Genomic DNA, 26,900 nt, shown 5'->3' with positions numbered 1-26,900 from the left:
TCTGATGAAAGTTAAAGCTGGAGTTAAATGGTATCATCAAAAACCCAAAATCAGGGGTACCTCAAAGTCCCTCGTTCAAAACACACCAGTAAGCACTGCTGCAGGTCATCCAACACTCTCAAGCGCTGATGGGAAGAAAAAAAGTGCCTAACAAACAGGTTACATGACCACATTTGCAAAACATGCCACTCAAAGTCAACAGAAGCTAACATTAAATTATTCCTATCACACAGCACTTCTCCAGAACTCGTATATAAACAGATGCATGTAAACTAATAAAAGAGAGACTACAAAGGATAGAAACCACAAAGAGTGCTGGAAAGATGCACAAATACAAATGGAATGCAATCATTTGGCACATTTAGCTGTGCAAGATGTTACAGGTTTGGGTGAAATGTAGCAGCAGATTGTCTGCCAATCAATATCTGCTCGCTAGCTGTAGCAATGTGAAATGAAATCTTGTGGAATATTTGACTGACATGCAGTGAAGGCAGGCAGAGTGGTAGGTAGAGGCCATCCGATCTCAGTTGGACCAAACGCAGTGACTAGATGTGTTTTTACAGATAACAGATTTTTACGTTTTTCTTATCATTGCAACTGACTTATTGATTGCCGTTCGGATGTTACAAGACTCTCAACACATTTAATAAGAAAATCCTTGTGGAACACATTGCTTACTCGCGCTCTAACTGAATAAAATTGTTTGGTTTTTCTTCCAACCTTCACCTTTCAGTTGCTCCTCATGTAATAATCAATACGCAATCCTAAAATTACTTGGAAAAGATATAAAATCAAGCTTTGAAAAGCGTCACAACCCTAATATTACATCTGCTCCACAGAGTCAGAGCCACCTGTCCGAGAGGCCCGCCGGACGGCTGAAGGCCAACTCTCCAGCAACATGTCAGATTCTATGATTAACATTCCTGCCCAGGACTCATTTAGCAGCTCTGTCAACAGGTGGACGCAGGGAGAGAGGTGGCTCACAGACAGAATAATTGGAGGGAATTCTGACTGTGTCCTTCATCACCGCTAATAATGAGACAGGTGAAAGAAGGAGCTGAGGTTGGGAGTTTCTATCTGCTCTCCCTCCCTCTCTCCACCCTCCTGGACACAAAGAGAGAAAACGAGTTTGTGTGTGTTTGTGTGACACGGAGAAACAAAAAGAAAGCAATAGAAAGTGTGGAGGTGTCACAAACAGAAGTGAGGTCTGCTGGTGGTGTCAATTTGGAGCCGTTTCCTTGGCAAGCTGAGTGTTAGCTTTTTGTTTTAGATTTTTTTTAAAGAAGCGTTTTTTTTTTCTTCTTTTTTTTTCCAAGGACCCGGGGTTAGAAAATCCTGTGAAAGCAACAGCTGTTGTTTCCTTTTCTCCAAACAAAGGCCAAGGACCCACTGGAAGCTGATACGCCGTTCAGGGGCAGTTGTAAAATGAAACGGCTGCACAGAAACGAGTCGCTTCTTCTCTAAGCAGCGACAATTTGCCGCTTAAGGCAAAGATAGTCCAAGAGGAGAATATCAAATGGCACCGATTTTGATTTTGTCTAATACATGGGAAAAATAACTATACAATGAGACACAGAGTGATTAATTTATTCGGCTCAGCTGCCAGCAGGGAGGTGCCAAACAAATGAGTGAAGAAAAGCACAGAAAGAGAGACACACAAACAACAAGACTTTCTCCACTTGTGTTTTGCTCGCACTTCACAGCTAATAATTTGAAGGGAGGGGAGTTGTATATCTTTAAACCAGATGGGGTCACTTTCATTTTGCAAATAAATAAAGATTATTTTCAGCGTTTGGTTTTGCAAATATGGATATGTTAATGCCCGGTTTGTAAATCTCCCTGCAGCCCTTGTCGATGTTGTACTAACCCCACGACACTGTCTCAACTTTATTCTGATCATTTAAGTCGCATTAGCGCAAAAATGTACTTTGCAGCCCGGGCGATGCCGTCTCTTCGTCTGCCGTCTGAGGTGCAGCCGTAGGTCGGACGCTAATCTAAATATTTACGTCCTTCTTGCCACAAATCCAGTTTTGGGGTTTTTATGTTTGACTGTCTCGGTAAATATTCACACAGCTCTAAGTCAAACAGAAGTCTATAATTCTCTACTCTGTTGCCATCTTGGACCACACCGGCTATATTAATTTCTGAAGCCAACCACAAGCTCGGCTTAAGTGTTGCAATAGTTGTCTCTGGTGGAGGAGACCGCAGGCTCTGGAGAAAAAGAACATTCAACTCCAGAATGTGTCTGAGTTTGCACTGTGGCATGGAACCGAGTTAAAATCTATTCCTGGTTCTGAATGCGAGAAGGACACGCAGAAATATTTATGTTTTTCTGGAGCACTTCAGGGGCATCTTATCACCTTATCTGGAACAGCTTGGCAGTTCCCAAAAGCATGAGTGCATGGCATGAAAACAGCAGACTTGATCCATTTGACACGGTTAATTGATGATATAAAATCTACTGGATTACCTGATAGCTAAAAGAATAGTTTGTCTGTTGTTGTGAATATTCTCTTTCCAATAAAGACCCCATCTGATGAAAATGTAGTTTTTTAACATGTCCAGAAGACATATTATGAACAAAATAAACAGTCTACTATACCACAGCAGAGCATTTCCAACTTGAAACTACAAGTTACCAATGAAAACCTTAAAAACAGATTGTAGCTGCGTTTCCATTACTTTTAGATATGCGCAAAATGTAAATAGTGCAATAAAAAACTGGTAATGGAAACACCTGAATTTAGAAAAAGGACTAAAATATTGCTAAAAAGTTTTTACGCTCCCATGAGGTGGTTTTTCAGACGCTTCGATATTGAAAAATATCGCAAAAGCGCAATGGAAACACTTTTTCCGCAATTATACGTCACCGGACGTGACGTAACTGGTCACATGACCAGTTCTCCCGGAGTAAACATGGCGCGGTACGTGTGGACAGAAGAGAAGACCGAGACTTTTCTTGCAATTATTCTTGAAAAAAACATCACTGCCATACCAGACAGCAAACAGCAGAGGAATGCAGAGTGTTATAAGGAGATAGAAGCGGAAATGAGGGTTTTGGTTTTGGGCGTCCATCTTCCTGCAGTGAAATCCCGCGGGATGATATTTTACGAGAGTTACGATGCTTCTGCCCAGAACAAACCTTCAATGGAAACACGTTCAAAGCGCAAATATACTTTGTCGAAATTTTAGAAATATCGCTTTTATTTTGCGAAAAACTGTAATGGAAACCCAGCTACAGACCTCCAGGATTTCATATGTAACAAACCTAAGCAACCAATCATGTCAGCTTGAAGGGTGCATCAAACATCTACGGCTGAATTAGTATAATACTACAACTTGTTACTGTGTAGCATAGAGTAGTTTTACGGTGCTTAGCAGAGTCATGTGAGCTGGTGTGCTTCAGGTGCAGCGATTGAAAGAAGGGTGCACGTGGGATCTTCATAAATCTGCACATTCTAGATCATATTTTGGGCAAATGAACACAGAAGAAATAAGTTGAAGAGGTAAACAGGCTTTAGATGTGCTGGTATCTTAGTCTTCCTGTTTCCAGTCATCACAAGCTTCATATTTGACTGACAGATGTGACAGTGGTATCAATCAACGTGAATGAGCATGTCTAACTTTGGCTCTAAAAGCCAGCTGTCACTATGTTTTCTCTGCCTTTGGAGACGAATCCGAGCCTTTCCACTTTTGTTTCAGTTGTGTGTGCATGTGCGATTCCTTTTTTTATGCTGGGGGTTGGGGAGCTAAGTGGAAGCAGCTGTCTCCAGAGGTTTTACCTGTTGGACTGCAGCCAGCCTTGAACTGTCTGCTGCTGTCTGACTGATTCACATCAGGGGCCTCAAGTCCTGCAATGACTATATAATCCCATTTAATCATTAAGAAATCTGCCAGTTTCAACATTTGGAAAACTTTGCCCCAGAAGAAATGAGCAGCTCTGTTCTATCAGCTAATATCTGACGTGCACATATTATCCGGCCCTGCAAAATACACATTTATTATTGCTAAGCAAGAAAAGCATGGCAGGAAGCCCAAGTAACCACAAACTCATTTTACCTATTAAATTTAGGCTTTTTTTTATATGCCGTGTTTACATTTATTTGTGGAATACTAGACAATGTTAGCTTAGCATAGCATTCGAACAGTTAGAAAAGGGGGAAACAGATGGAAACAAGATGTCTGCTCCATGAAAATCCATAATTTGCACAAAAATGTAATTGCAAAACAAACTGCAGGACTACTGGGGAGTTATGTGCAAGATAATTCCTCGGCATCCCTCCTCCTATCTTTCTGTCTCATTTTCGCTGACACAAACACTCCCACGTCCATGCCAAAGTTTGGGCCTGTTCACTTTCACTCTCGATCTCGCTTCGCAAGCAGCACCCTCCCCCCAAAAGCATGCAAACACCCACATACGCAACTTCTTTTCTGTTTCTTGCTCCAGACGTTAGCAGATCCCTGTTGCATGCTCCGCCTTCCTGCAGCGTCCTTTAACATGACATACGAGCAGCTCAGGAAAAGACTCGCTCAGCTTTTTGTCTTTAGAGAGCTGCTAATCTGGATTTCAACGTGAAGGGAAAAAAATAGCCTAAATATGATCCAGGAAAAGAGCAGTGGTAGAAAGGCTCTGAATTTTTGCAGTTTTACTTTTGCTTGCATAATCATTATCAATTGCCGGTTCTTAATGGTATTAATTTATACTGTTGCTGTGTTGGTTTATTTCCTGCATATTTTACATGTTTAGCTCGGTTTGCTGACTCATAGTGCATCATCGCATTGTTTACAGGCAGCAACAAATCACTCGGTTTGCTGGGAAAGGGAGGCGTACATTCGTGTGAATCTTAATGATGCTATTTTTTCTAATGTTTTCACATAACTTACCAGTGACTGGTACTACTTCTACTGTATTCAAACAAACTTCACGCTGCCGTGAGTACACCACCCAAAGCAACCACAGAAGAAGTGAAACATCTCCCCTCTTCATATTTTATCATCTTATTTAGTTTGCGGATTCGATCTCTCGCTATGAAACAATGCTGAAAACCTTCCTGCTCCATTACGAACTGAAGCACAAAGAGAGCTTTATTAATGACCCTGAATCACCAGTCGAGTTGCTCTCAGTTGCTTTAGTAAACTGGACCATTGTGTGCAGCGCCTTTGCAGCCCAAATGGGATTATTCATTATGTGTTTAGCTCATGTCAGCACAGTCTATTACAGATTCATTGTGTTTTGCGCTTTTGTGCTTCAGGACACAATTTGACTTTGAAATAATAGGAGTTATTTTGGGAAGAGATGTCAAAGTAGAGTTTACACATACATTTAATGCTCATTTATTGTTTAATAAGAGGTTTATAACCCTATGGAACCCCACAACTCAGCGGCAGATTTCAAAGACATGCTTTTTTGAACAGATGTTGTACAATTTATCAGAGCCACAAACTGTGAAAACAGAAAGAATTGTCATATTTCAAACTTTCTGATGGTCCTTGAACAACTTTTCCTGTCAGAAAGTTAACCAAATCTAAGTTTAAAATGGTGATGTTTCTTCAAAATCAATTAACTCTACATGCCTATTGTCTCCACTAAACAGAGGCTTTCAAAAAAAAAAACTAAAAAATTCTGCCCTGTTCAGGACAACCACGAAGCTATTAGTGATTCAGCTGTGAGCAACAGTCAGGCAACAAAAATTTAGGGACTTTTTTTGGCTCGACTAAACTGAACTGTAGACTAGCAAACTGTTTTTATACAGAGTGTGAGGGGACACGTATGGAAACAAATAAAAAATGTAAGCAGTAAAACACTCAAAGTATGCAGAGTCGGCATGTTTTTTCTCCAGTATTCATAACATCTGTGGGAAATTGGAAAAATGTTTTACATGCTGATCAGGGTTTTTTTTCCCCCTCATTTTTGGTAAAACAAATAATCGTTCTATTTTGAATTTATAGCATTATAACTGTGCCACTCTGCACAAAAGACATTTTTGAGTTCTCTCTACTTGTACAGTATTTTATATTGCAGAAAAAAAATCCAGAAACTGGTTGGAATTCAAAGAGTTAAAAGTCACTGTTAAATCACCGTGAAGCAGAAACTATTACGTTATTAATATTATTATGATGTGATTATTGTATTACCTAACAAAGCAAACAAAGCAAGAAGCTTCAAAAGCTCCTGTTTGTTTACTTTGGATATGCCCCTTTAAATCACGTAATTGCTTCCTGTTCCAAGTTACACTCAGCACTTCTTTTACTGCCACTTGTTGGACTTCAAACAGAGGCGTCCTCCGCTCTGAACCTCTTTCAGCTGAGGGGTGTAGGGCAGCCTGCTGAAGGCTTTCTGATGTGTTTGCTCTTGGGATTTCACTTGAAGATGTTTACAAATGCCCCTGCAGGAAGCACAACAGGAAGAAAGGAGATCTGAACCAGTGTTTTGAGTGGCACACTGAGCTTATTTGGATCGTTTACTAATCTGCTGAATACATAAGGAATTGTTATCGCTGAGAAAAGTACATGTATGTGGACTAATGTAGAAATAAAGTCACTACAATACAGAATATATGTTTATAATGTGGTGTTCTGTTCATTTTTAAGCTTTTAATGTGGTTTAAATCAATATGTAACCCATAATCAAATCAAGATCTTTGCATATACATGAATAAAAAGTGGGATAATGGCTAAAAAAAACACAAGAAATGCACACACATGTACTTGCAAAAATGAACTGAGACTCGTGTTGAAGGACTAAGGGACCAGTGTTGTGATCAGCACCTTTCACAGCTCCTTCTGTCCCACGCCTGCCTTTTCATTAATTAGCCTGAAGGCTCCCATTTGTGTTGTGGTTAACAAAGCCACATCAGCTCACACACCGAACAACATATTTATGACCTACAGTGAGTACCGAGGCTGTTCTGCATGAGCCCGCACTGCTGCCTGCCCTCCTCTGTGAAAAGAGGGGGAACATAAAAGAGGAAATGAATGTGTGAGGGATGAATACGTGGCCCTGGGGGTCAGCTTAATGGAGTGAGACCCCGGCCCCTATTGACTTCCACTGCCAAACTATTAACTCCCCACAACTCCTGAGCTACAGCCTCATTATTCATTTCAGGGTGAAAGCACGTTTCCTGTTTATGTATTTTTTTGTTGCCCTGTTTAGTTGATGTTTTGTGAGGAGATGAATCATTTTGCACTGTGAGTCTTGTTAGTTTAGATTTGAGAGTCAGTTTTTATGCCAGGATACACCCATTAAAGTTAATTTGACACTCTGGGGTTGTTTTAAACAATCGTGGTGCAGCTGGTTAAGCACATAAACTCTCAGTGTGAAATTTTAAAATAACTGTGACTGAATACAACTCTTTAACTTAAAAGTATCCGTTTTGCTTTGTGGTGTTTCTCAGCAGAATGCATTTTTACCAACAAATAAACAAATACATATGGTCCTAAATACGTTTCTGTCTTTATAAAATGTTTTTAATTATTGTCATTTCTTCTGTTCAAGCACGTTACTCAATTAAAATGTTCCAATAAATGCAGAAATATGTGATCACGTGTGTTTGTGAGTGCTTTATTTTCAGTGAAATTCTTGATAATTTAAATTTAATTCTCATATTTAGGAAGCTGCAATCATAAAATGTTTGAAAACTATAATAAAACATCTTTTAAATGAATAATTACAACTAAAAGAGCTTCTAATATTTTTTCTCTGATTAATTCAATGATTAATTAACTAATTATAGCTAAATATAAGAGATTCTGTTGATTAGATGCTGTTTTTCAGGTACAGGTTAAACCAAAGAAATGCAATAAAAGAAGTCCAGTTTAAAGGTCCTCTATAATGTTTTTGACCACTAGTGGTGCTGTGGAGTATTATGTTTTCAACACAATAGTTGGTTTAGCTTGCTGTTTTAAAAGTGGTAAATAAATTCAGAAAACTTTATTTGTCCCCAGGGGGCAATTAAAAAATGTGCCCAGAAAAGCCAGAAAAAATGGACATATATAGCATTCAGCTCTGCAAATGTCTTATGAGGACGTTTAAGGATGCACACAATGCTGAGAAAGACTGAATGAAAACAGAATTTGCGTTTCTTAACAAGAAAACTCCACAGCCAGAGCACTTTTGAGTAACAGTGCTGAGTTTGAAGGATGATGATGAAACACAGCACAGTGGTTTATGCAATGAAATGGGATTCTGGAAAGTTAGCGGGTCAGAAATGATGCAATCCTTCGTTGTGATTTTCACCAGATAAACAGGAGAAATAACGCCATTTTATTTATTATGTTTTACAAAAGCCTTTTTTCCAGGAAAACCCTAAGTTTTGTGTTCATTTGTGTCTTTTATTGAGACAGAAATATCTGAAAATAAGGACACCTTTGTTACAAATGGTGAAGAGTGGGAAGCTTTGCAGGAAGACAACTGCAATGTGATCCTGCTAAACATTCATGTGGCCTCCTTAAGTGTTACAGCAGCTAAGAATCCCTCTGACTTGGATGTGTATGTGTGTGTGTGTGTGTGTGTGTGTGTGTGTGTGTGTGTGTGTGTGTGTGTGTGTGTGTGTGTGTGTGTGTGTGTGTGTGTGTCTGGGGGTGTTATCAATAACAAGTGAGAGGGGTATGTTTCTTTAAGACAAGCCCATAAATGGTGGCCCGGTCACCACCTCCTTCAGTCAGAAGGGGCTGGCTGCAGTTCGAGTTTTCCTTGGCGGGTCAAGCCTGCTATTGAAGTCTGAATGGGCTGCCATGGCAGATTACACTGCACAGCTGTCCCCCTACCGTGGAAATTAAGTTATGCCCCGTGTCAGCAAGTTTTCTATTTTCCTCTCTCTGTCTCTAGTCCCTGCCCCTCCCCCCTTTCCTCTATCCGTCTCCTCTTCTTCCTTAAATCGTGGAGGCCCCTCGAAAGTGCACAGCGAGAGGAGGCTCTTGGAGGTGATAATGATGGGGGGAAAAAAACAGGAAAAATCTCTGCAACAAAACAGCAAGATTGATCGGAAACTCCACTGGCGTTCCTCCACACAGTTGCACATTCATCTATTCGCATGCACACCACACCTTCGCTCATGTAAACACAAAGCGAAAGCACACAAACAGAGGCGGCCCTGACTCGTTGTCTCGACCCGTGCTGGACCGCGTCCTGCTGCACTTGTGGCCCCGGCCTCGTGCTTTGTTTATTGGTGGGTGAAGTTGTTTGTGTTGTGGTCAAAGTGAAAGGCAAACACTCCAGCTCCTCCAGTGATGTGTGAACATGCTGGGAATGTCCCCCCCTCTTGAAGGCCGCAAAGCAGCTGGACCTGCTTGCTGTTAGAAGATGAAGGAGGGCGAAGAGCCACGGCGGACAGACCATAATAAACTGCTAAACACCTCAATTAATGGGCTATAAATTTACACCCTGGAATGGCCACAGTATATCTGTGGGGAGCTGATGGGCCTGATCAATACCCATTACTAAAAACAACACATTGCCAAGTGCTCAGGCTTTTTTACAGCTGACTTCTTTCAACCATACACCCACCCATTTCAGAATGAGAAACTGGACTTCTCCAGAAGCTGTTTACGATATGAAATCTGTGCTGTCGGACCAGGCCAAAAAATACCTGCATCCCCGGCAGTTCACATAAAAAGAGTTCCAAACGAGGATGTGTTTTCTGATCTGATGTCCTCATCAGCAAACATCATCTATCTGTTTCGTTTAAATCAGTTTGAAAATCACTCGTGAAAATTGAATCAGTTTGAGTATCATCTGCAACAACATGGCCAGTGTGGGGTTTGGTTTACGCACAATAATGGACCCCTCATCCTCCCTATACATGGACATATAAAGTCACATTATTTCCTCTGGTAAACTGCTTGGCTACTTGCACATAAACAAATGCTATTTTGGGGCACTTCCTCAAATGACTGACGTTGATTTTGTTTTTCTTGTGAGAAGTCTCCAGCACTGGGCTTGTATAGCGTATTTTAAGTCTGTTTTCATTGTTAAAGCTAGTTCACATGCATACCTCTATTTCCTAAAACTTGCGTTTTCCCCCCTTCCTTTTCAAAATGCTAAACCAAAACACATTGATATAGCCCCAAGTCTAAAGCCATGCTGACTAATATGTAGCCTGAAAAAGCTACTACCAGTTCCTGTAGACTACCAACACTGGCATATTGAGGAATGGGGGAAATCATAGGTGTGTATTGATTCTAATGACTCTGTTTGTTAGTATATGGAAACAGGAAAAAAAAAAGTCCTGCACCAACCCTATTTTGGCCACATCCATCCTTGTACCAAATTGCCTCATGTCGAAAAAGAACATACACTTTGACATCACAACCCTAAAACTGTGTTTCTGAATATCTTTACCCTGCAAAGGAATTTTCCAATTGGTCACCTTTCCGTGACCTAAAACAGAATTTGCATATGGACATAAGACATCAAGTGGGAAAGGCCTCAGGCTGGGCAAAAATGTACATCTCATTTCCACAGTTTTGCTATTTAAGCATTTAAAATGTTGTTGTGCAGCCTCCTGCAGCACATATTTGCATAGTTTTCCATTATTGCGTAAGTTACTGGCAACAGTATACAGTTTCTACACTAAACTTTTGATTGGATATCTTGTACACACATTACCATCATTTGTTTGTTAATGTACTGATATAGCATAATTTTTTGTGTGTTTGTTTTATGTTTTTACTAATTACATCCACAGTGTGCCACTTTCTCTGTATAAAACTTTCATATAAAGCAAATACTTCTCTGGTACATTTTATGTTTCATCCAATATGTTATTATTGCCCCACAGGTAGTCCAGCATAGTCTGATTCGGTCCACAACGTATATTCCTACATTTGTTTTTCTTTTCTATTCATTATATATTCATTGTAGTATTGCTAAACCTCCTTAAATCTTAAAAAAAAAGAAAATTGTCATTGCAGCCTTGTTCCAAAGCAAACCAATGGCTTTGTGTTCCTCTGCAGCTAACCTACTATAGGTGTTTTTTTCTTTCTTTTGCAAAGTCTTTTGATTCTTCTAACACTACACCAGCTATATAAGAACTGCAGCACAAGTAACAAAACCAGTGTGCAACACTTTGTGACCCCCTTTATGAGACACTCAACAGCAACATTTTAAACAGCGAATATATCAAATGGCTGCCACAAACAGTCAGGTAGCAAAGCGTTCTCTGGGTGACAGTGGGATTAGTGCTGCAGGTTTTCTCTCAGGACCCGAGGAGTCGCGCTGCAGCTTGAGTAACTGGATTACAGGCCTTTTTCTCATTTCAAAGGGTTGTGAACTCAGCAGAGGTCTTGCATGATGAAATCAAAGTGGCAGCTGAAATAGGAGGGAGCAAAACAACAAGGGTTTCTTGAAAGTCTCCTGGCATCAGCAAAGCAGCTAATGAGAGAGATGCAAAATCAATGATCTTTGCTTTGCCGTGTCACTGGCGTCTCCTGCAAATGGCATGAATTCAGAGAGCGATCCCCAAGCAGGGGCGCAGAGGAGAGCATCATCTGGAGAACTGAAATAACTCCGAAACACAATGCAAGAACGCACTCCAAATGAAAATGAGAAGGGACCGGCTACCGGCAACACACGTCTTTTAAAAGCACTTTTTAACAAATGTGCGTCTAAGCAATGGCAGGAGCGCAGAGGGGAGTCGAGGTGGAGCCCATTCCATGGAATACCCTGTGGTAACTTTAGGGGATTATTTCCAAATCCTTTCAAATGAACTTTCCATCTCAGTGCCTCCTCCTCCGTCTCAGCCATTCCAACTGTCCAGCCGTTTCTACATCACTTTTTGCACAACCTCGCGTGGAGCCAAGGCCAAGACAAATGCCTGTGAGAAATATGGTCGGCGCAAACCAGGGGGAGGAAGGAGCTCGCAGCAAGGTCTGAAAAGGCTGAATATTAGGAATATGGCTCATTTTATCAGCGTGAAAATCCCATTATGCACATTAGGTATTTTCACAACTAAAGTACTGAAAGTATGCTGAATTTGAAACCATATTTTTAAAGACCAACAAAAACAACTTACCGGTATGTGTTCGAACCTTGAGTCCGTCGAGAATACACTGGAGCACTGAAGCATCTTGTTTTTGATTGACTTTTTTTTTAAGTTGCAGCTGAAAAGGCTCCATAGAGGTCTTCCATTTACCTGCCCATGAAAAAAAACACCAATCCAACTGATGCCAGGACTTAACTGAAAACACTGCAAGGAAAAGCAGGGCTAAGGTCAAATATTCCACGTATTCCTCAGAGTATAAGAAACAACATATTTAAACATATTTAAATCAGACAACTTAACTGATTCAGCTACCTTATTGGGAAGGAGGGAAAATATATGCAAGTAATTCTGCTGTAGAAATGCAGTAAGATTTATTTTAGATCTCATTACAAGCAACCCAATCCAAGCATCAAACCTCCAGCATCAGCGCTTGAGAGAGCTGCACCTTTGTAAACATTGTGCTGTGATAAGCATGGGGTGAAGGGGTGAAGTGATCTGCATGGGGTGAAGTGTGGGCCGTTTTGTTCAGGAGGCCAAAGAAACACAGCTTGGAAGTGAACTGAGCTCACTGAAGCACAGTTGATGGCAGAGATACCTTACACACGCTCAAAGAGCTGGAACACAAACAGCCACAGTTTGTAAATTAAACCCAAAACCACCGCCGCCACCACCCCTCCAAACACATACACTCCTCTGTGCAGAAGAGAGGGGGGCATTTAACATCCACATGTCACCAAAATCAGCTGTGATAACTCTGCATTTTTGTGCTCGCTTCATTTATTTAAAGTAAAATAATACTTAAAAAAAAAGAAATACCTCAAAATGTCTAAAATTTGCCTTGTGAGCACAGAGCTATGAAGTGTATTCAAGCCTTCCATTTTATTACAAGCAGGCCACTTTTGAGAGATTTTTTCTCGTTTTTTTTGCACTTCATTCATCCATTCACACACTGCGCATTATTAGAGCCTAATCAACGCATGCTGCGTTTTTTTCTAAGTGCTGAAACTGCCTGAACAAATGCGAGAAGCAAAAGAAAGACAAGGAGGAGGAGGAGGAGGAGGAGGACAGGCCGGGCTGCAGAGCTATTCTCCTGCCTGGAAAGCTTTATGCACGGTGGATCGCATTACCGACACTCCAAGAAACTGACAAGGTATTTCATTTAGGAGCTGCAGGATTTGAGGAACTTTTTTTTGGATTGAATAAATGCACAACTGAGATTTTTAGTTTTACTGTAATGTAAAAAGTCAGGAACACAAACGTTGTGAAGTGACTTTTTGGAATAATGCTATCTTTTTTGTGAACTTACAAAAAATACATAAAGCGCTAAAACAAACAAATGTGGAGGGGGAAAAAAAGCAACAAAAACACATGGGATGTCAAGATAAAACATCCCTCGCCAGGCCTGTCATGTGTTTTCTTCTTTTCTTACAGTGGAGGGTTGAGCCCCAAGCGGCAGCAGATCGTTCCCACATGCTTCCCCGCCGCTCGGCTCTCCAGAGGTGTCAAGCCAGCCTGAAAGAATGAAGTGCCTCCCCATTGTGCTACCCAACTATTATGTGCTTAACATTTCCATGACAAAGATGCCACTCGACTTCTCCTCCATCCATTCAGCTGGAGAGCCCTTGTCCCCCCTCTAATAAAACATTTTGCAGCAAATCATTGATTTAAAGCCCCCGAAGCCAGGCAAAGAGGGAGAGTGGTAGCAAGATCTGAAATATCTGTTGCACATAGGAATTCTGCAAACATAGATAAAAAAAAATCTCAGTGCACACTTAACTACAGCACACACCTGCATGCATTAATATGGAAATAAATCCATTTACACATTCATTTTTGCACCAAACTATGTGGAACTGCTGTCAACTGATGGAATAATCAAGATTTAAATGTTTAGATTAGTTTTAGGATTTAAAAATGTCATTACTCCCACAATGAATGACATGTCTACAGATAAATACACAAAATATAAACCATGTAAGTAAGCATTAAGCAATATTTTAGATCCTGTAAAATGTTTATTTAGATCAGTCTGATGCTGGAATAAAGAAATTTTAAAAATGTTGTTTTTGAAAAAGCCTGATTAATTTAACAGTTATTATAAATTCCAAAATGAAAAAAATAGCAATGTAGATATGTAAAAGATTTGCTCCTGACACGTTTAACAGCCAGTAACTGTAAATTCTGATACCTGAGAGCAGTGGAGTGTTGCTGGGTGGAGGACTGAGCGGGTGTTTTGTTGATTTATCGTGACAGTTGCTTTTGACAACAGGCGGCTAAATCAAGACATGGCAGGTCATTAGGCGACCACTCAGCTGCAGGCCTGCATTCAAATGAGCATGTAGATATCACAGGTACAGAAACAGGAGTGTACAAGTTTACACACAGCTTTGGAGCAAAGATGGAGCTGAACGAGACGACGGATGTGACTTCATGGCAGAAACATATGAAGAAAAACGGAATGAAAATGCCTCAATCAGCGTCAATCAACCTCCTTAATGTTCATTATAGTGACTGAATGAACCCGCTGAACAGTCAGCACAATAACTACACTGTTTTCACAAGATATGCATACCTGAGCAGAAGTTCTGAAACTGCAAATAAGTGTGTGTACAAGAAAGATTCACACACTTGACTCAGATTGACATTACGTTTATTAATGGAATGGCAGGCATAAAGCAAGTTACTCCAAACTGACGCAACTTCAAAGGAATACTTTTTTTTTAAAGGAGCACAGACTGATGCTCTTCTGTCTTTATAACACATTTTTTTGCTCAGTTTATTGGCTTGTGATAACTAAACCGACTTAATTGTTCGCCTAAATCAGAATAACGACAGGCCCAAACCGTCTGAACAACAAGACGTGTTATAAAGACTCATTCAAAAACTTTGTATTAAGGCACAACACTGTCAAGGAAGCAATGTGGCAAAATCGACAAATAACTCACAGTCGAGAATGATATCTTCAAGTTTTTCTTTATGCCTTTTATAAAAAGTATATCATTAAGGCAATCATACAGTGGATTTAGACATTTTCTTTCTCAAGGCTATACACAGTGAATAAATCATCTCATAGCCTAAAACATAGAGAATTCTCTGAAAAAAAAAATCTATATAGGCTATACACATATATACAGTGAATGTACACTATCTTCAGACAAAATAACTTCCCTTTAAAGCTGGAATTCTCAGTTTTTATTCACAAGGAGACGATTTGGATGTAACTAGGGTGGCATGTAATAAATTACTAGTTCACTTTAACTCCTAAATCTATTTACAAGTTCATGGATTCCAACATTAAATACTTGTAAATCAGATAGCCTGGTGCCAAGTGGCAACAGGCCTGTCATACAAAAATAGTTCATACTTTTAGAAAAACAAAGACTGGCAGTGCACAGCATATACTGATTATACAGATTAAACGCTGCATTGTTAACAGAACAAGCCAAAGTTGAGTCTCTGTCAGGACACCTCTGCTATCAGAGCCTGTGGCAGAGAAAGGAGACAAATCCTTATCTAGCTTATCACCTAAGCAAAGCATCTGCAGAGCCGCTGGAGTGGTTTGATAAGACAGTTTCATTTGCATAGAAGTATCCCCATTTGATATCCTTCAAAGGCCTGCGTGCGCCAAACGCCCTTTTTCCCTTTTTAAGTCTTTGAGGCTCGAACCGTTCACAATAGGAGCAGGTCAATGAGTGACAAAAGTTTTGGTTGCCTTTCATCCGGACAATAGTCAGGGCAGTTTATGAAGCACGGGGATTAAAAAAGGGGTAAGAGAGCCAAAATGGATGCCAGCAGGGTCAAAACACGGTGCGCATTTTGGAGAGCGGCTCCGCTCTCCAGTAACTCTGGACCGTCCGGTTCCTGCAGGTCGTCGTCGAGCTCTTCGTCAGAGCCGCTGGCCTCATACCCGTCCGAGGAGTCGAAGCACAGCGCCTTCATGCTGTTCTTGACGAACTCGCAGATGGCTCTCTCCGTGCCGTCGCACAGGCAAGTGTCCAGCTGCTGACCCTTAGGTATTTTACGCATATTCGCGATCACATTCCGGCATGCGTTCGTGCACACCGCCCCGCTGAAAAGTTTCCCGCAGTGGTTCAAATAGTCGTCCATGGCGGAGCTGCACTGCAGGTCTCTCTCGCACTGGTACCGGGCTTCCGTGCAGCCGGTGCTGGTAGTCCTGGGCAGGCAGGGCTCGATGGCCCGCTTGGTGTTTGCGCAAATCGAGTCGTGGCCGCAGCTGCAGTCCTCCAGCGCCGGGCCGTTCTTCGTCAGGTTGAGCTGGACGAGCGACGAGATGCAGTGGCTCGGACACTTCTTCCTCTCCCCGTTCAGCACCGGGCCGCAGGCACGGTGGTAGTGATCGTACGCGTAATTGCACTCCGGCTCGGCTTGGCAGTTCATGATGGCTTGCCAGCAGATCAGCCGCCGACCGTGGGACGGCGACGCCAGGGAGAAGCAGCCAGAAAGCAAAAGCACACAGCCGAGAGGCCAAACGGATCTGCAGACGCGCCGTAGAAATGCGCCAGAGTTTGCCATTGTTATGGCTGAGGGACGCGGAGAGACTCAGAGCAGTGTCATATGTGAAAGTTGTGCAGCACTTCCATGGAGAGTGTCTTCGCCGAAGAGTAATTTATTCCGAGGCAGATGGTGTGTGATAGGCCCGTGTGTGGGCGTTCAACAGGCTGGCACTGCGCTGTGTAATCCCGACTCCATAAACCCGTCAGTGCTGATCCATTTGAGCCGGATTCTTGGGTGAACTTCCCGTTATCCGTACATGATTGTGAGTGGGAACTAAAATAGAAACTCAAAAGACGCACCAAAAGTTAAGTTCTCCGCAAGTGCAAGAGAGTTTCATTCCATCGCAGAGTTCATAAAACCTCCACTTTCAGCGGGTCCCCGGTGCGTTTTCTCTCTCCGTCAAAGAGCGAAGCCGGACGAGTCCCTGTGAGGACCGCGCTGGGTCATTAAGCAGTCCTTGTGCGCACAGGAGGGCAAACAAATAGCGCATGAGGAAAACAACAACCCTTGTGGGTCGCAAAGTGGTCCTCTACTCTCTCCCCTTTGAGCATTACTCTTTCTGCTCCTCAGCCCCCCTCTCCATACATTAGAGAGGTGCCTCTCATTGGTTGGACACTTGTTGAGGGGTTTCTACGTAGAGATGGGCGGGAGTTTGGGCTGGGAGGAAGATGGTCTTGAGAAATACAAGGTGAGGAGGGATGAAAGCGTTGGAGAGATTTATGTGTTAGCAGCACTTGAAGGTAAATACAAGGTTTCTATGAAAAAACATGAATATTTGTCTATAATGTAATCACCAGCTTTTGATTTACAGTAAATATAGCCAAAATGCCAGAACCAGCTTGCACACGACCTCTAATATGATCTACAATAATTAATTAGTGAATAATTGATTCACACAGTATAACACTGACTGAATATATCTTCTTTATGGCCAACATATAAGCCACTGTATAGCACTATAAATATAAATGTACCTGTTATGGACAGTTGGACGGGATTTATAGTACTAGAGATAAATGTGTGTAAAATAAAAATTCATACACTGATGAGATTTGCATTATTTCTAAATACAGCCAAAAATGGCCTCACCAACTTGCACACAACTTAGTATATTCTCAATAAACTACTGAATTAGATCTTGTTTACATACAGTATAATACTGACTGAATAAATCTCCTTGATAGTCAACATGTACCGCTATAACTCTGTCTATTGAGCCAGAATATGTTGCTTTCACCTTCACCCATTATGCAAAGTTGCACACAAGTGTGTGTAAAATAAAGATGCACAAACTCATCAGATCTACATAATTCTATCAGTAAGTTAGTTTAAATGTTAATGAGGTTGAAGGTAAAAAAGTTTTCATGAAAATATTATTGATGTGTCCATAACAAGCTTTTTATTTATAGTATTCTTGCATACAGTCAAATATGCCCTAATCAGCTTGCACACAAACTCCCACATTAGATTTTATTTGTATACAGTATAATACTGACTGAATAAATTCATTTAATAGCCAACATATGGTGCTAGAAATCAGTTTAAATGGACCAAAATAAGTTGCTTTCAGCATTACCTGTTTTGCAGTGTTGAATGAAATGTATAGAACTTAAAAACAAGTGTGTGTAAGATAAGATTCACACACTGATTTACTTTTTTAGTAAGTTGATATTGAGTCAGTTTATGATTTTAAAAGTAAATGCAAGGTTTCCATATAATATATTGTTGATATTTGTCTATAGGTCAACTATAATCATCATCTTAGGTTCATATTTTTTGATTTACAGTCTTACTAGGAGTTTTATTCCATTATAATATATGGAACAATAAAATACACTGGAGCCCAGCTGATGTTTTAGGTGTCTAAATACTTTAATTTGAAGAGGAATCCATTAAATTAAGTGCTGCTTTTCCATTTGGGGAGAAATGTGTTCAAGAATAAATCTAGTTTATTGATTTTACTCATATATTTATCATTCTTATTATAAGAATTGTTGATATTTGTCCATATTAACTGACCTTTTTCACATTAACTTCAAAATAATTAATCTGCAATCCCATCATCTCCATTTGCATTACATTTAGAATTTAAAAAAATATACAGAATGGCTTCTGACATTACTTTTCTGTGACAGTTCTTTTAATTTACAGAGTGCAAATGACAGGACATGCACTTTGCTGTGTATACACAAAGCTAGAATGTCTCTTTTTAAAAGTACAAGCCATAAAAATATATTTATGTTGTTTCTAATTTATTCAAAAGTGAAGAAGTGACACTAAGTGAGAGCAGACAGAGGACTGCAATCAGTATGTGGGCAGAAAGATGATTTTTTTCATCCTGTAATATCCTGTAGATAACAGCATTGTCACTGCACTGCTGTGCAATAATAAATTGAACACAACTCCATGCCTGCAGTGCTAATGATCTGTGCAGCATCCTCACTGATTTAATCATCCACATCCTATTAACTCTTCCTCAGCAGAGCAGTTGAGTGCAAATTAATTGAGGTATAATAGGGCACTCATTGAACATCACTCAGTATAATCACTCATTATAGCTAACCTCCCTCTTGTTATCGCACTAGATCACAAGCTGTCAAATGTTAAGCTGGTGAATGTGCACTGGCCCTGTTATTTGCGGCGCTTTGCACTAATCACGGCAACATCAGCTAAACCTGGAGAGCCGATGGATGTGAACCTCAGTTACAGCAGCTCATCAATCTGGGATTTGAAAAATTATTTAGGTCATTCAATAAATCAGTCATTTTTGTGCTTTTCCTGTGTAGGTTAGTATTTTTTTTAAGCCTATTATCACTTTTAAAGAGCTTTATGACATGAAACAGGTATCAAGAGGCAGTTTTGGGCAGCGGGTATTAAATACAGACAGTTAAAAGCTGCAGTTTTCCCAGGAAGTTTTTCTTCTTGCAGGAAAATCATAAAGCATATCGTGACTCAGCCTTGAAGTCAGGTCAGTGGTGAATATTTGTGGCACAACTGGAAACCTCTGTTTCCTCTGCAGTGGATTTCTCATTGCTTAATTGCTAAATGATTCTGAAAGTAAAAGGGGGACATGCATGTGGCTGCTTAAATCTGAGCGATGAGGAGTAAAATCTGAAGATTCTTGTTGATGTTCTATCGAGTTTCCTCAATCAAACTCCACTGTACTATCTTTGACATTATGCTGTTAAAATATGTCACTTTTGTCACAATTTGACAGTATGAATATTTACTTAAAACAGCAAAACGCTCCTCTGCTGGTTGTGATTTATATGTCAGTTTCCACTTGTGTTTTCAGCGGTTTTCATTTTCACTGTAAAATAATTTCACAGCTACAAGGGAAAACAAGGGGAAATGGATTTTATGTGGACTGCAAATCTACATTTCTGTATTCTGGAAGGTTTGAAATGGTCAGAAGTCCTTCTTTTCACAACTGACAACACAGAATAAAGCAGATTGGGATCTAAAAACATTCAGCAGATCCAGAGGGTTTCAGAGTTTTCAGGTATCTGGCTTTGGGAAAGAGTTTTTGCATACTTACTGGTATTGACATACTTCAACCACAACAATGACAAAAGCACACTTAAATGGAGATTTTAGACACATTTCAATATTTTGTTTTGCTTGACCAACAGATAAAACGCCCAAAATATTCATATTACTTTTCCAGAAGTCAAAGAAAAGCAGCAAATCTGAAAATTTTAGAAATGGAATATAGGGACGATGAGAAGGTTATCAAAATTATCCAGATTAATATTTTGTCACTTTGCAATAAAACAAATCTGCTAAATATTTCTAATATACATCACCATTCAAAAGTTTGGGGTCACCCAGACAATGTCATGTTTTCCATGAAAATTCACAATTTTATTCACATACTAACATAACTGCACACGTGTTTTCTAATCATCAATGAGCCTTTCAACACCATTAGCCAACACAATGTAGCATTAAAAAACAGGAGTGATGGTTGCTGGAAATGTTCCTCTGTACCTCTATGGAGATATTCCATTAAAAATCAGCCGTTTCCAGCTAGAATAGTCATTTACCACGTTAACAATGTCTAGACTGCATTTCTGATTAATTTAATGTTATCTTCACTGAAAAAAAAAAGCTTTTCTTTCAAAAATAAGGACATTACCTAAGTGAGATCAAACTTTTGAGCAGTAGTGTAAATGTCTTTATTCACAAAGACCGGTTAGGTTTGGTGTTTGTAGACATTTGTATTAAAAATGGTAACATTAATCTATCTAGGCGTAAAATGCTAGAATCACAGATCAGAATGTTGCAGAGGAAAGTCAAAATTAAAATGCTGCAGCTATTTTTTTTAAGTAGCCTTAAGGTTTAATTTTGCAGCTATATCTTCATTTAGCAAGGTCAAAATCATATAAACAAACTGTTTGTATTGGAAAAAAATGTGGAACGTCAAAGCTTTTTCCTTGAGCTTAGATAGCCAAGATATCTGCCTGGACCTCATCATCAAAATGACACGAGTGTGAGTGCGTGTGTGTGTTTGTGTGTGTGTGTGCATGTGGGTGGGTGTGAGTAAAATGATAGCCCACATGTTGACACATGAGCGAGAGGAGGTAGCTTAGTTCTTGAGGCTTGATGTGGATGAGGGAGTCAGGGAAAGAGAGCAGTGAGGGCACAAAGGCTGTTTGTGTTTCAAACAGCATTCTGATCTCAGGAATGTACCTTTAGGCCACAGCCGTGAGCTTCCCACTGCAAACAATGCACTCAATGTCAGTTACGGCTGGCTAGCGCAGACGCTGCTGGCGCTACTCCAAGGTCCCAACTCGTCGAAAATGATGGATACAGGGAACTCAATACCTCAGGAGTCCCTCTCCTGCTTTTCCCTGCAGCACAAAGAATGGAAACACTGTGTGTTCCGACAAAAGATTTCCAAACACCACCATCCTCATTGTTTCAAGTGCTTTTGGAACAACTGTAATATGAAACACAGGCAACACCGTTCAAGCGAAGTATCACTTTTTTACCACATTAGTGTAAATAAAGCAGCAATTTTCCCTTTCAGAGTCCATAACGATTTGGAAAATGGATAAAGTCGAGACTTGCAGGAGAAAAGTCCTCTTTAAAATCCTCATAAAAATCTTTCATCCTCAGCACTGGAGGAGTAAGAAAAACTGATTGAAATATCCAACACTTTTGTCTTTGCCAACAGCTGTATGCATAAACCAGATGTGCTACAGTGAGAGCTGAGCGTCGCTACTTTGAGGCAACAATTAAACCCAAATTCCTGCCGCAGCAGTCCAATTAGGAGACAAACAAAATGATATCAAAACCATCCCCTGCTGGTGTACAGAACACAGAGCTGCAAACTCAAGTGATGCTGTGTGGAGAAAAAAAAAGAAAAACTATCAAGTGACGCTGACTGAAATGAAAACATACTTTAAACAGCACCCGAGCTTTGCTAGAAGGTAATATGCAGATTAAAGTGGTGTGTCTCTACCTTTATTTTCATATTTTAAAGCTTCATTTGTACATGGAACTCCTTTTGAGAAGCTCTTAAAAATATTTCTGTTAACGTATGGGCACAAATGGCTAAAAGTGTATTTTTTCACAGCCAGAGTTTATGATCCAGCACACCTGTCCATAACACTTTCTGGAGCGTGAGATCAGTAGATTATTGCTTTTACTTGCACCAATAGTTTCTCCACAATAAAGTACTATATGGCCATGACATTGAATATATATATTTTATGCCGTATTTTATACATTATGAGATGTCTGGCTGCCAAATATTAACTCATTTTTGGTCAGAGGGGTGCTGTTGCTGAAGTGCACAGAAAGTTGTACTGTGAGGATTTCTTTCGTAATCGAGCGAGACGAATCCCAGCAGAGCAGGTCAGCAGCAGTTGGGCCGACACTGTGCTGTCTGAAAAAGGAAATATCAGAATACAGGAAATGAGTTGGCAGGGACTATACATTCAAACTGCTTTCTCTTTGGGATTTGAGAGAAGCGATTATGGGAAGTGATAAGTTCTTTGGAACAGAACCAAACAAGATTAAGGATTCATTTCCTTCCTCATGTCTGCCTATTAATTAGCCTCTGTTTCGTCCATCCTCTTCCGGGGATTTGTTCGGTTTGGAACTGCAGAGTGACGCACAACTGATTAAAATGGTTACTACATAGAAGATGGTCGCAAATAGCCACAAATAAACCACCTATTTTTACCCCTTCTAAAATACACTGGCTGCAAAAGCTGTGAATCCCTGGAAATTGCTTTGCTGACGTGACAGTGGTGAAGAGAAAATCCCCTGAAGCACTAAAGAGGATACAGTTTTCTCTCATTTCCCTTCCTGTGTTAGAATGTGTAGAAACTGGAGAGTCAAACCTGTTGTGCTTTAATGTATCTATAAGGTGGGTTCCTTCTTAAAAAATCCTGCTAAATGTTCAATGAAGTGTATTGGGGGGTGACTTCCTTTAATCAGTAAGATTGAAGTCATCCATCATGTCAAACAGGAAGAGATCCTCCTGACCCCTTTAACACAGCCCACTGTGTTTCAAGAAACAAACCCTCGAAGTAACCCTTCATACTCAGTAGCCTTTGTTTCACCGATGTACCAATTTATAAATCTAACCAGGGTTTTACTGTACAAGACAAACAAAAGCTGCAAAATATCTAAATGAGGCAAGTTTGATGAGTAAATTGCACGTGTCTCTTTCCACATGCCCGAATAAAACTGTATAAAAAAATTAGCATAAAGGTCACCCATGTCTGAATGACAAAAGAGATATCCCTGTAGTAATGCAAGAAGTCGAGCAAAGTTTCAAGTGGGGATCAGCCTATATTGTTTTTCCAGGGCTGATGTCAATTATTGGTAATCAAGAAAGCCAGTGGCTGATATTTGGAACATTAAATGTAAGGTTTTAACTATATGTGATAGCAGAAAATGTGTCATTCATAACCAGATTTCTCCAATAATAAGGGTGACTATAACTGAATATGTAAAATGGAAATAAGAGTGATTTAATTAGAATGCTTTTCCCTGTTTCTGTAGGATGGAGCAAGATTAATTTTTCTCCTACAGTTATGTTTGGTGTTCTCTATTTTCTTCATCTTTCATGTTTTTTGCTCACTAAAGTTCATATCTAAAGCATTATTAATTATTGTTTTCGGCACTCTGTTTCAGGGTTTTCTGTGGCTGCCCTCTAACCTAGGTGCTAGCCATTAGCACAGCATTTGCTACTGAGAGGGTAGCTAATTTGCTGATTTGTGACAATCACTTGTGCTTCTTGTTTAGTTTTGCAGTCTCTGTGACAACAGACAGAGAGAGGTGGCTGCATCTGACCTGAGGTAGCCCATTTAATTGATCAATAATTAGTCAGCAAAAATCCTGATACCAATAATTGGAGAAAATGTCAAATATCGGCCAGGCCGAAAATTGGTCTGCCCCTAGTTTCCTTCTTCATGTCTGTTAGTGGCATAGTTCCTTCCAGCATTTAATGCATGTGGAGACTTTCACAAAATTACCTCCACAAACGAGGCAGTATGTCAAGAGTTTGTGGTACCACACAGATCGCACCAGCAGTGTTTTATCTCTACATTTAAATGTTTAAAATTTCAAACCCAGTAAAACCTGTAAAACAGTCTTAGAAGGATTGTCAGGCCCATCTTTAGATCCTCTATAACAGACTGATTTACTCATTAGAACCATGATTATCTTGCATGACATGTACTAACTCTGCCAAGTAGAGCGCTACATTCAGATCTGTAATTGCATCCAGGTATCTTTCACAGTATTTACCCTGAAAGACCTCTATGAATCTCCACACAGCCTCCACACACCACATATCAGACCAACAGCTGTTGCAACACATGCTGCTCAGCCATCAGCCTGCATGAGCGGCTGTTTATACAGGCCTGAAAGCCTTTCATATCACTGCAGACAAACACCAGCACATATGGACCAACCAATAAACCCCTAACTTCTGACACAGACATATGACCTTAATCTCCCAAACATGAAGTGGAGCAAGAAAGAATTTAACAATATAAAAACACAACAAAGCAAACGTACGCATAATCACTTTAACCGCAAGTGCTAAACATTCCTGATCTGCTGTTGATAAAAGATTCAGCTTTGTTATGGAGACTTGTGACAATCCACACATTACGTCTGGAAAATGTATTGTTTTATTAATACAAACTAGCCAAAATGGAAAGTTTCTTTAGGGTTATCTTGCCAGACAAACATAATATGGCTGACTGACTCACTGCAGGCAATGTTAAATATCAGATTGGTTTCTGGGGTGATGATGGAAATTGCATAACTGCAAGCATAACACAAACAAACTGACACTTCTTAAGCTGGTACCGCAAAGTTGTTGGGAAAAAAAGTTGCTGATTTAAACATTAAACAGTAATGGAAAAATATTAATGTTCAATTCTTGTTAGGGTAAAGTCCAGTATTCCTTCTCTTCTTCTATCTCCAGTTTTGGTCTCTACCAACTTCTGCTGAAAATCTAGCACTTAGCAGACACTGTAGCCATGTTTCCATTGCAGGAAATTTTCCCAGGGAAAAGGAACCTCTGGAGGAACTTCAACTACAGAACACCAGCTTCTAAATTAAGTTACAGGCAAGTTGTGCTGCCTCCCAAAAAAGTCATAGCTCAAGAGGTAGTATTTTCTGAGAGTTCAGGAACTTTTTGGGTAGGCTGAACTTTTCTGATTTGTTGAGTATTAGCAGCATAGGCGTCAGTTTAGGGGGGGGACGGTGGGGATGTGTCCCCCCACTTTTTGTCAGGGGTAATTTTGTCTCCAACACATTCAAATTCTTCACATGTAAGCCGTTGTAAACCCAGTTATTTTCAGTAGTATAGAAAATTCCGACGCTCTTGAACGCACCATCCGCACTCGGCCGAGAGTTGCACAGACATGCAGCACACCTTCGTGAGGTCAAAAAAAACGCGCAGATGCTAAATTTGCGCCCATGCCAAGTGGAAGCTCCGACCAGAGGCGTGCAGGGGCAAAATTTCGGCCCGGGAGAATTAGTACTATAGCGGCCCACAGACCCCTTCACCTGCATGCACCGATAGCTCAGCAGGTTGCGCCTCCGCCTTTGGTGCGGTGGTTGTGAGTTCAAGCCCAGCTTGTGGCATTTTGCCACCGTTCTTCGACATTTTCTCAAAGTGCTGTGGTCTCCATCCCCCCCACTTTTAAAAACAAACTGACGCCCTTGATTAGCAGCAAGCTCTTGAATGTCATCTCATAATCAGTCTCCACAATAGCTCATCAAATCTACTGCTTGTTTTTCACGATCAACAGTAGTATGAAGTATGACTTGAACGATGCTTAATGACGTCGTAGTGTCCGTTGCTTTATATGATGTCACCATCCTTGCATAGTATTTGCTTTACCACCACACATTAGACTGTACTGGAACAATTTGTTGTAGTTACACGCATAAAAGAGATGGAAAAACAGCTGTTGCTGTATCATACATCATTAGACTAGCTCGCATCATCATTGTAGGTCTTTAGATCCCAGTGGGAACGCGACAACCAGTGGTCTGAAGGAAGCTTGTAGTTTCTTAAAAAAAAGTTCCTGGGATGGAAAGCTCTGGGTACTTTGGGTGGAAATTGAGTTTATATGTCTGTCAGTTGTTTGGTGCTGAAAAAGTAGTTTGAAGAGGATCCTTGGAGCTTTGTCACAGAAACAAAAACTGACAATATGTGAACTGTAGCGTTGCAGGCCCAACAATGAAAGAATAAGCTGACATTCACTATGAAACATCTGTAAAGTTGTGAGCAACCCCTTACACATTATTACATTATTTTCCATTGACACTGTTATCATAAAAATATCCCCTACAGTCACTTTAACCAAGTGTTCTACATACCTAACCCTAATCATACCCTGACCATAGTTTATTAGCTATATTTGGCACTGGAAATAAGAGACTTTGTCACTGAACCTATAAGAGAAGGTTTTGCAGAATTGTCCAATATCAATAGTCTTGTTCAGCAATAGAATTGCCTTGTAATGTTTTTGTATGTACCCATTTGGAAAACTGGATAAGCCAATACAGAAACAAAAATAGACTCTACTAAATTTCTCAGAATAAGAATCAGTTATTACCAGGTAGGTGTTCACATACAAGGAATCTGATGTGGTGTTCTGGTGCAAAACATTAAATACTAGCAAGTAGAAAGACGGATAAAAATATTTTTAAAGTGTCACAAGACAATTCAACAGCAAGTGTAACCAAAAAAAGTACTAGAAAAATGGACAGTGTGAGTCTTCTGTAAGATTCATGCTTCCCATTGTGTGAGCGCCCAGCTGATAAGATATGTAAACAACAGGACACACAACAAGAACACCATCTCACCATCTCATTCGCCTTTCAAAATTATGTCCCAGAACCCCCTGCAGCTTTTCTGGC

The 26,900-nt window shown here is 40.3% G+C and overlaps 1 protein-coding gene and 1 long non-coding RNA gene across 2 annotated transcripts in view; both read right to left on the bottom strand.

The window, feature by feature from the left end:
- The window catches only part of LOC127534760 (uncharacterized), a 130,810-nt gene that overhangs the window by 43,349 nt on the left and 60,561 nt on the right, over window positions 1-26,900 (bottom strand). The window lies entirely within an intron of this gene.
- Window positions 14,615-17,074, bottom strand: gas1a (growth arrest-specific 1a). The gene has a single exon (XM_022190164.2). The coding sequence runs from the start codon at window positions 16,512-16,514 to the stop codon at window positions 15,738-15,740; it is 777 nt and encodes a 258-aa protein (XP_022045856.1). The 5' UTR covers window positions 16,515-17,074; the 3' UTR covers window positions 14,615-15,737.

The sequence above is a fragment of the Acanthochromis polyacanthus genome, chromosome 7 (genome assembly GCF_021347895.1).
Source record: "Acanthochromis polyacanthus isolate Apoly-LR-REF ecotype Palm Island chromosome 7, KAUST_Apoly_ChrSc, whole genome shotgun sequence".
NCBI lineage: Eukaryota > Metazoa > Chordata > Actinopteri > Pomacentridae > Acanthochromis > Acanthochromis polyacanthus.
Note: the sequence above shows the minus strand (reverse complement) of the source record. Positions and strands in the feature narration are given on the sequence as shown.

Bases quoted from the DNA above. Each gene is read 5' to 3' on its own strand.
- gas1a (XM_022190164.2), bottom strand. From the start codon at position 16,514: ATGGCAAACTCTGGCGCATTTCTACGGCGCGTCTGCAGATCCGTTTGG.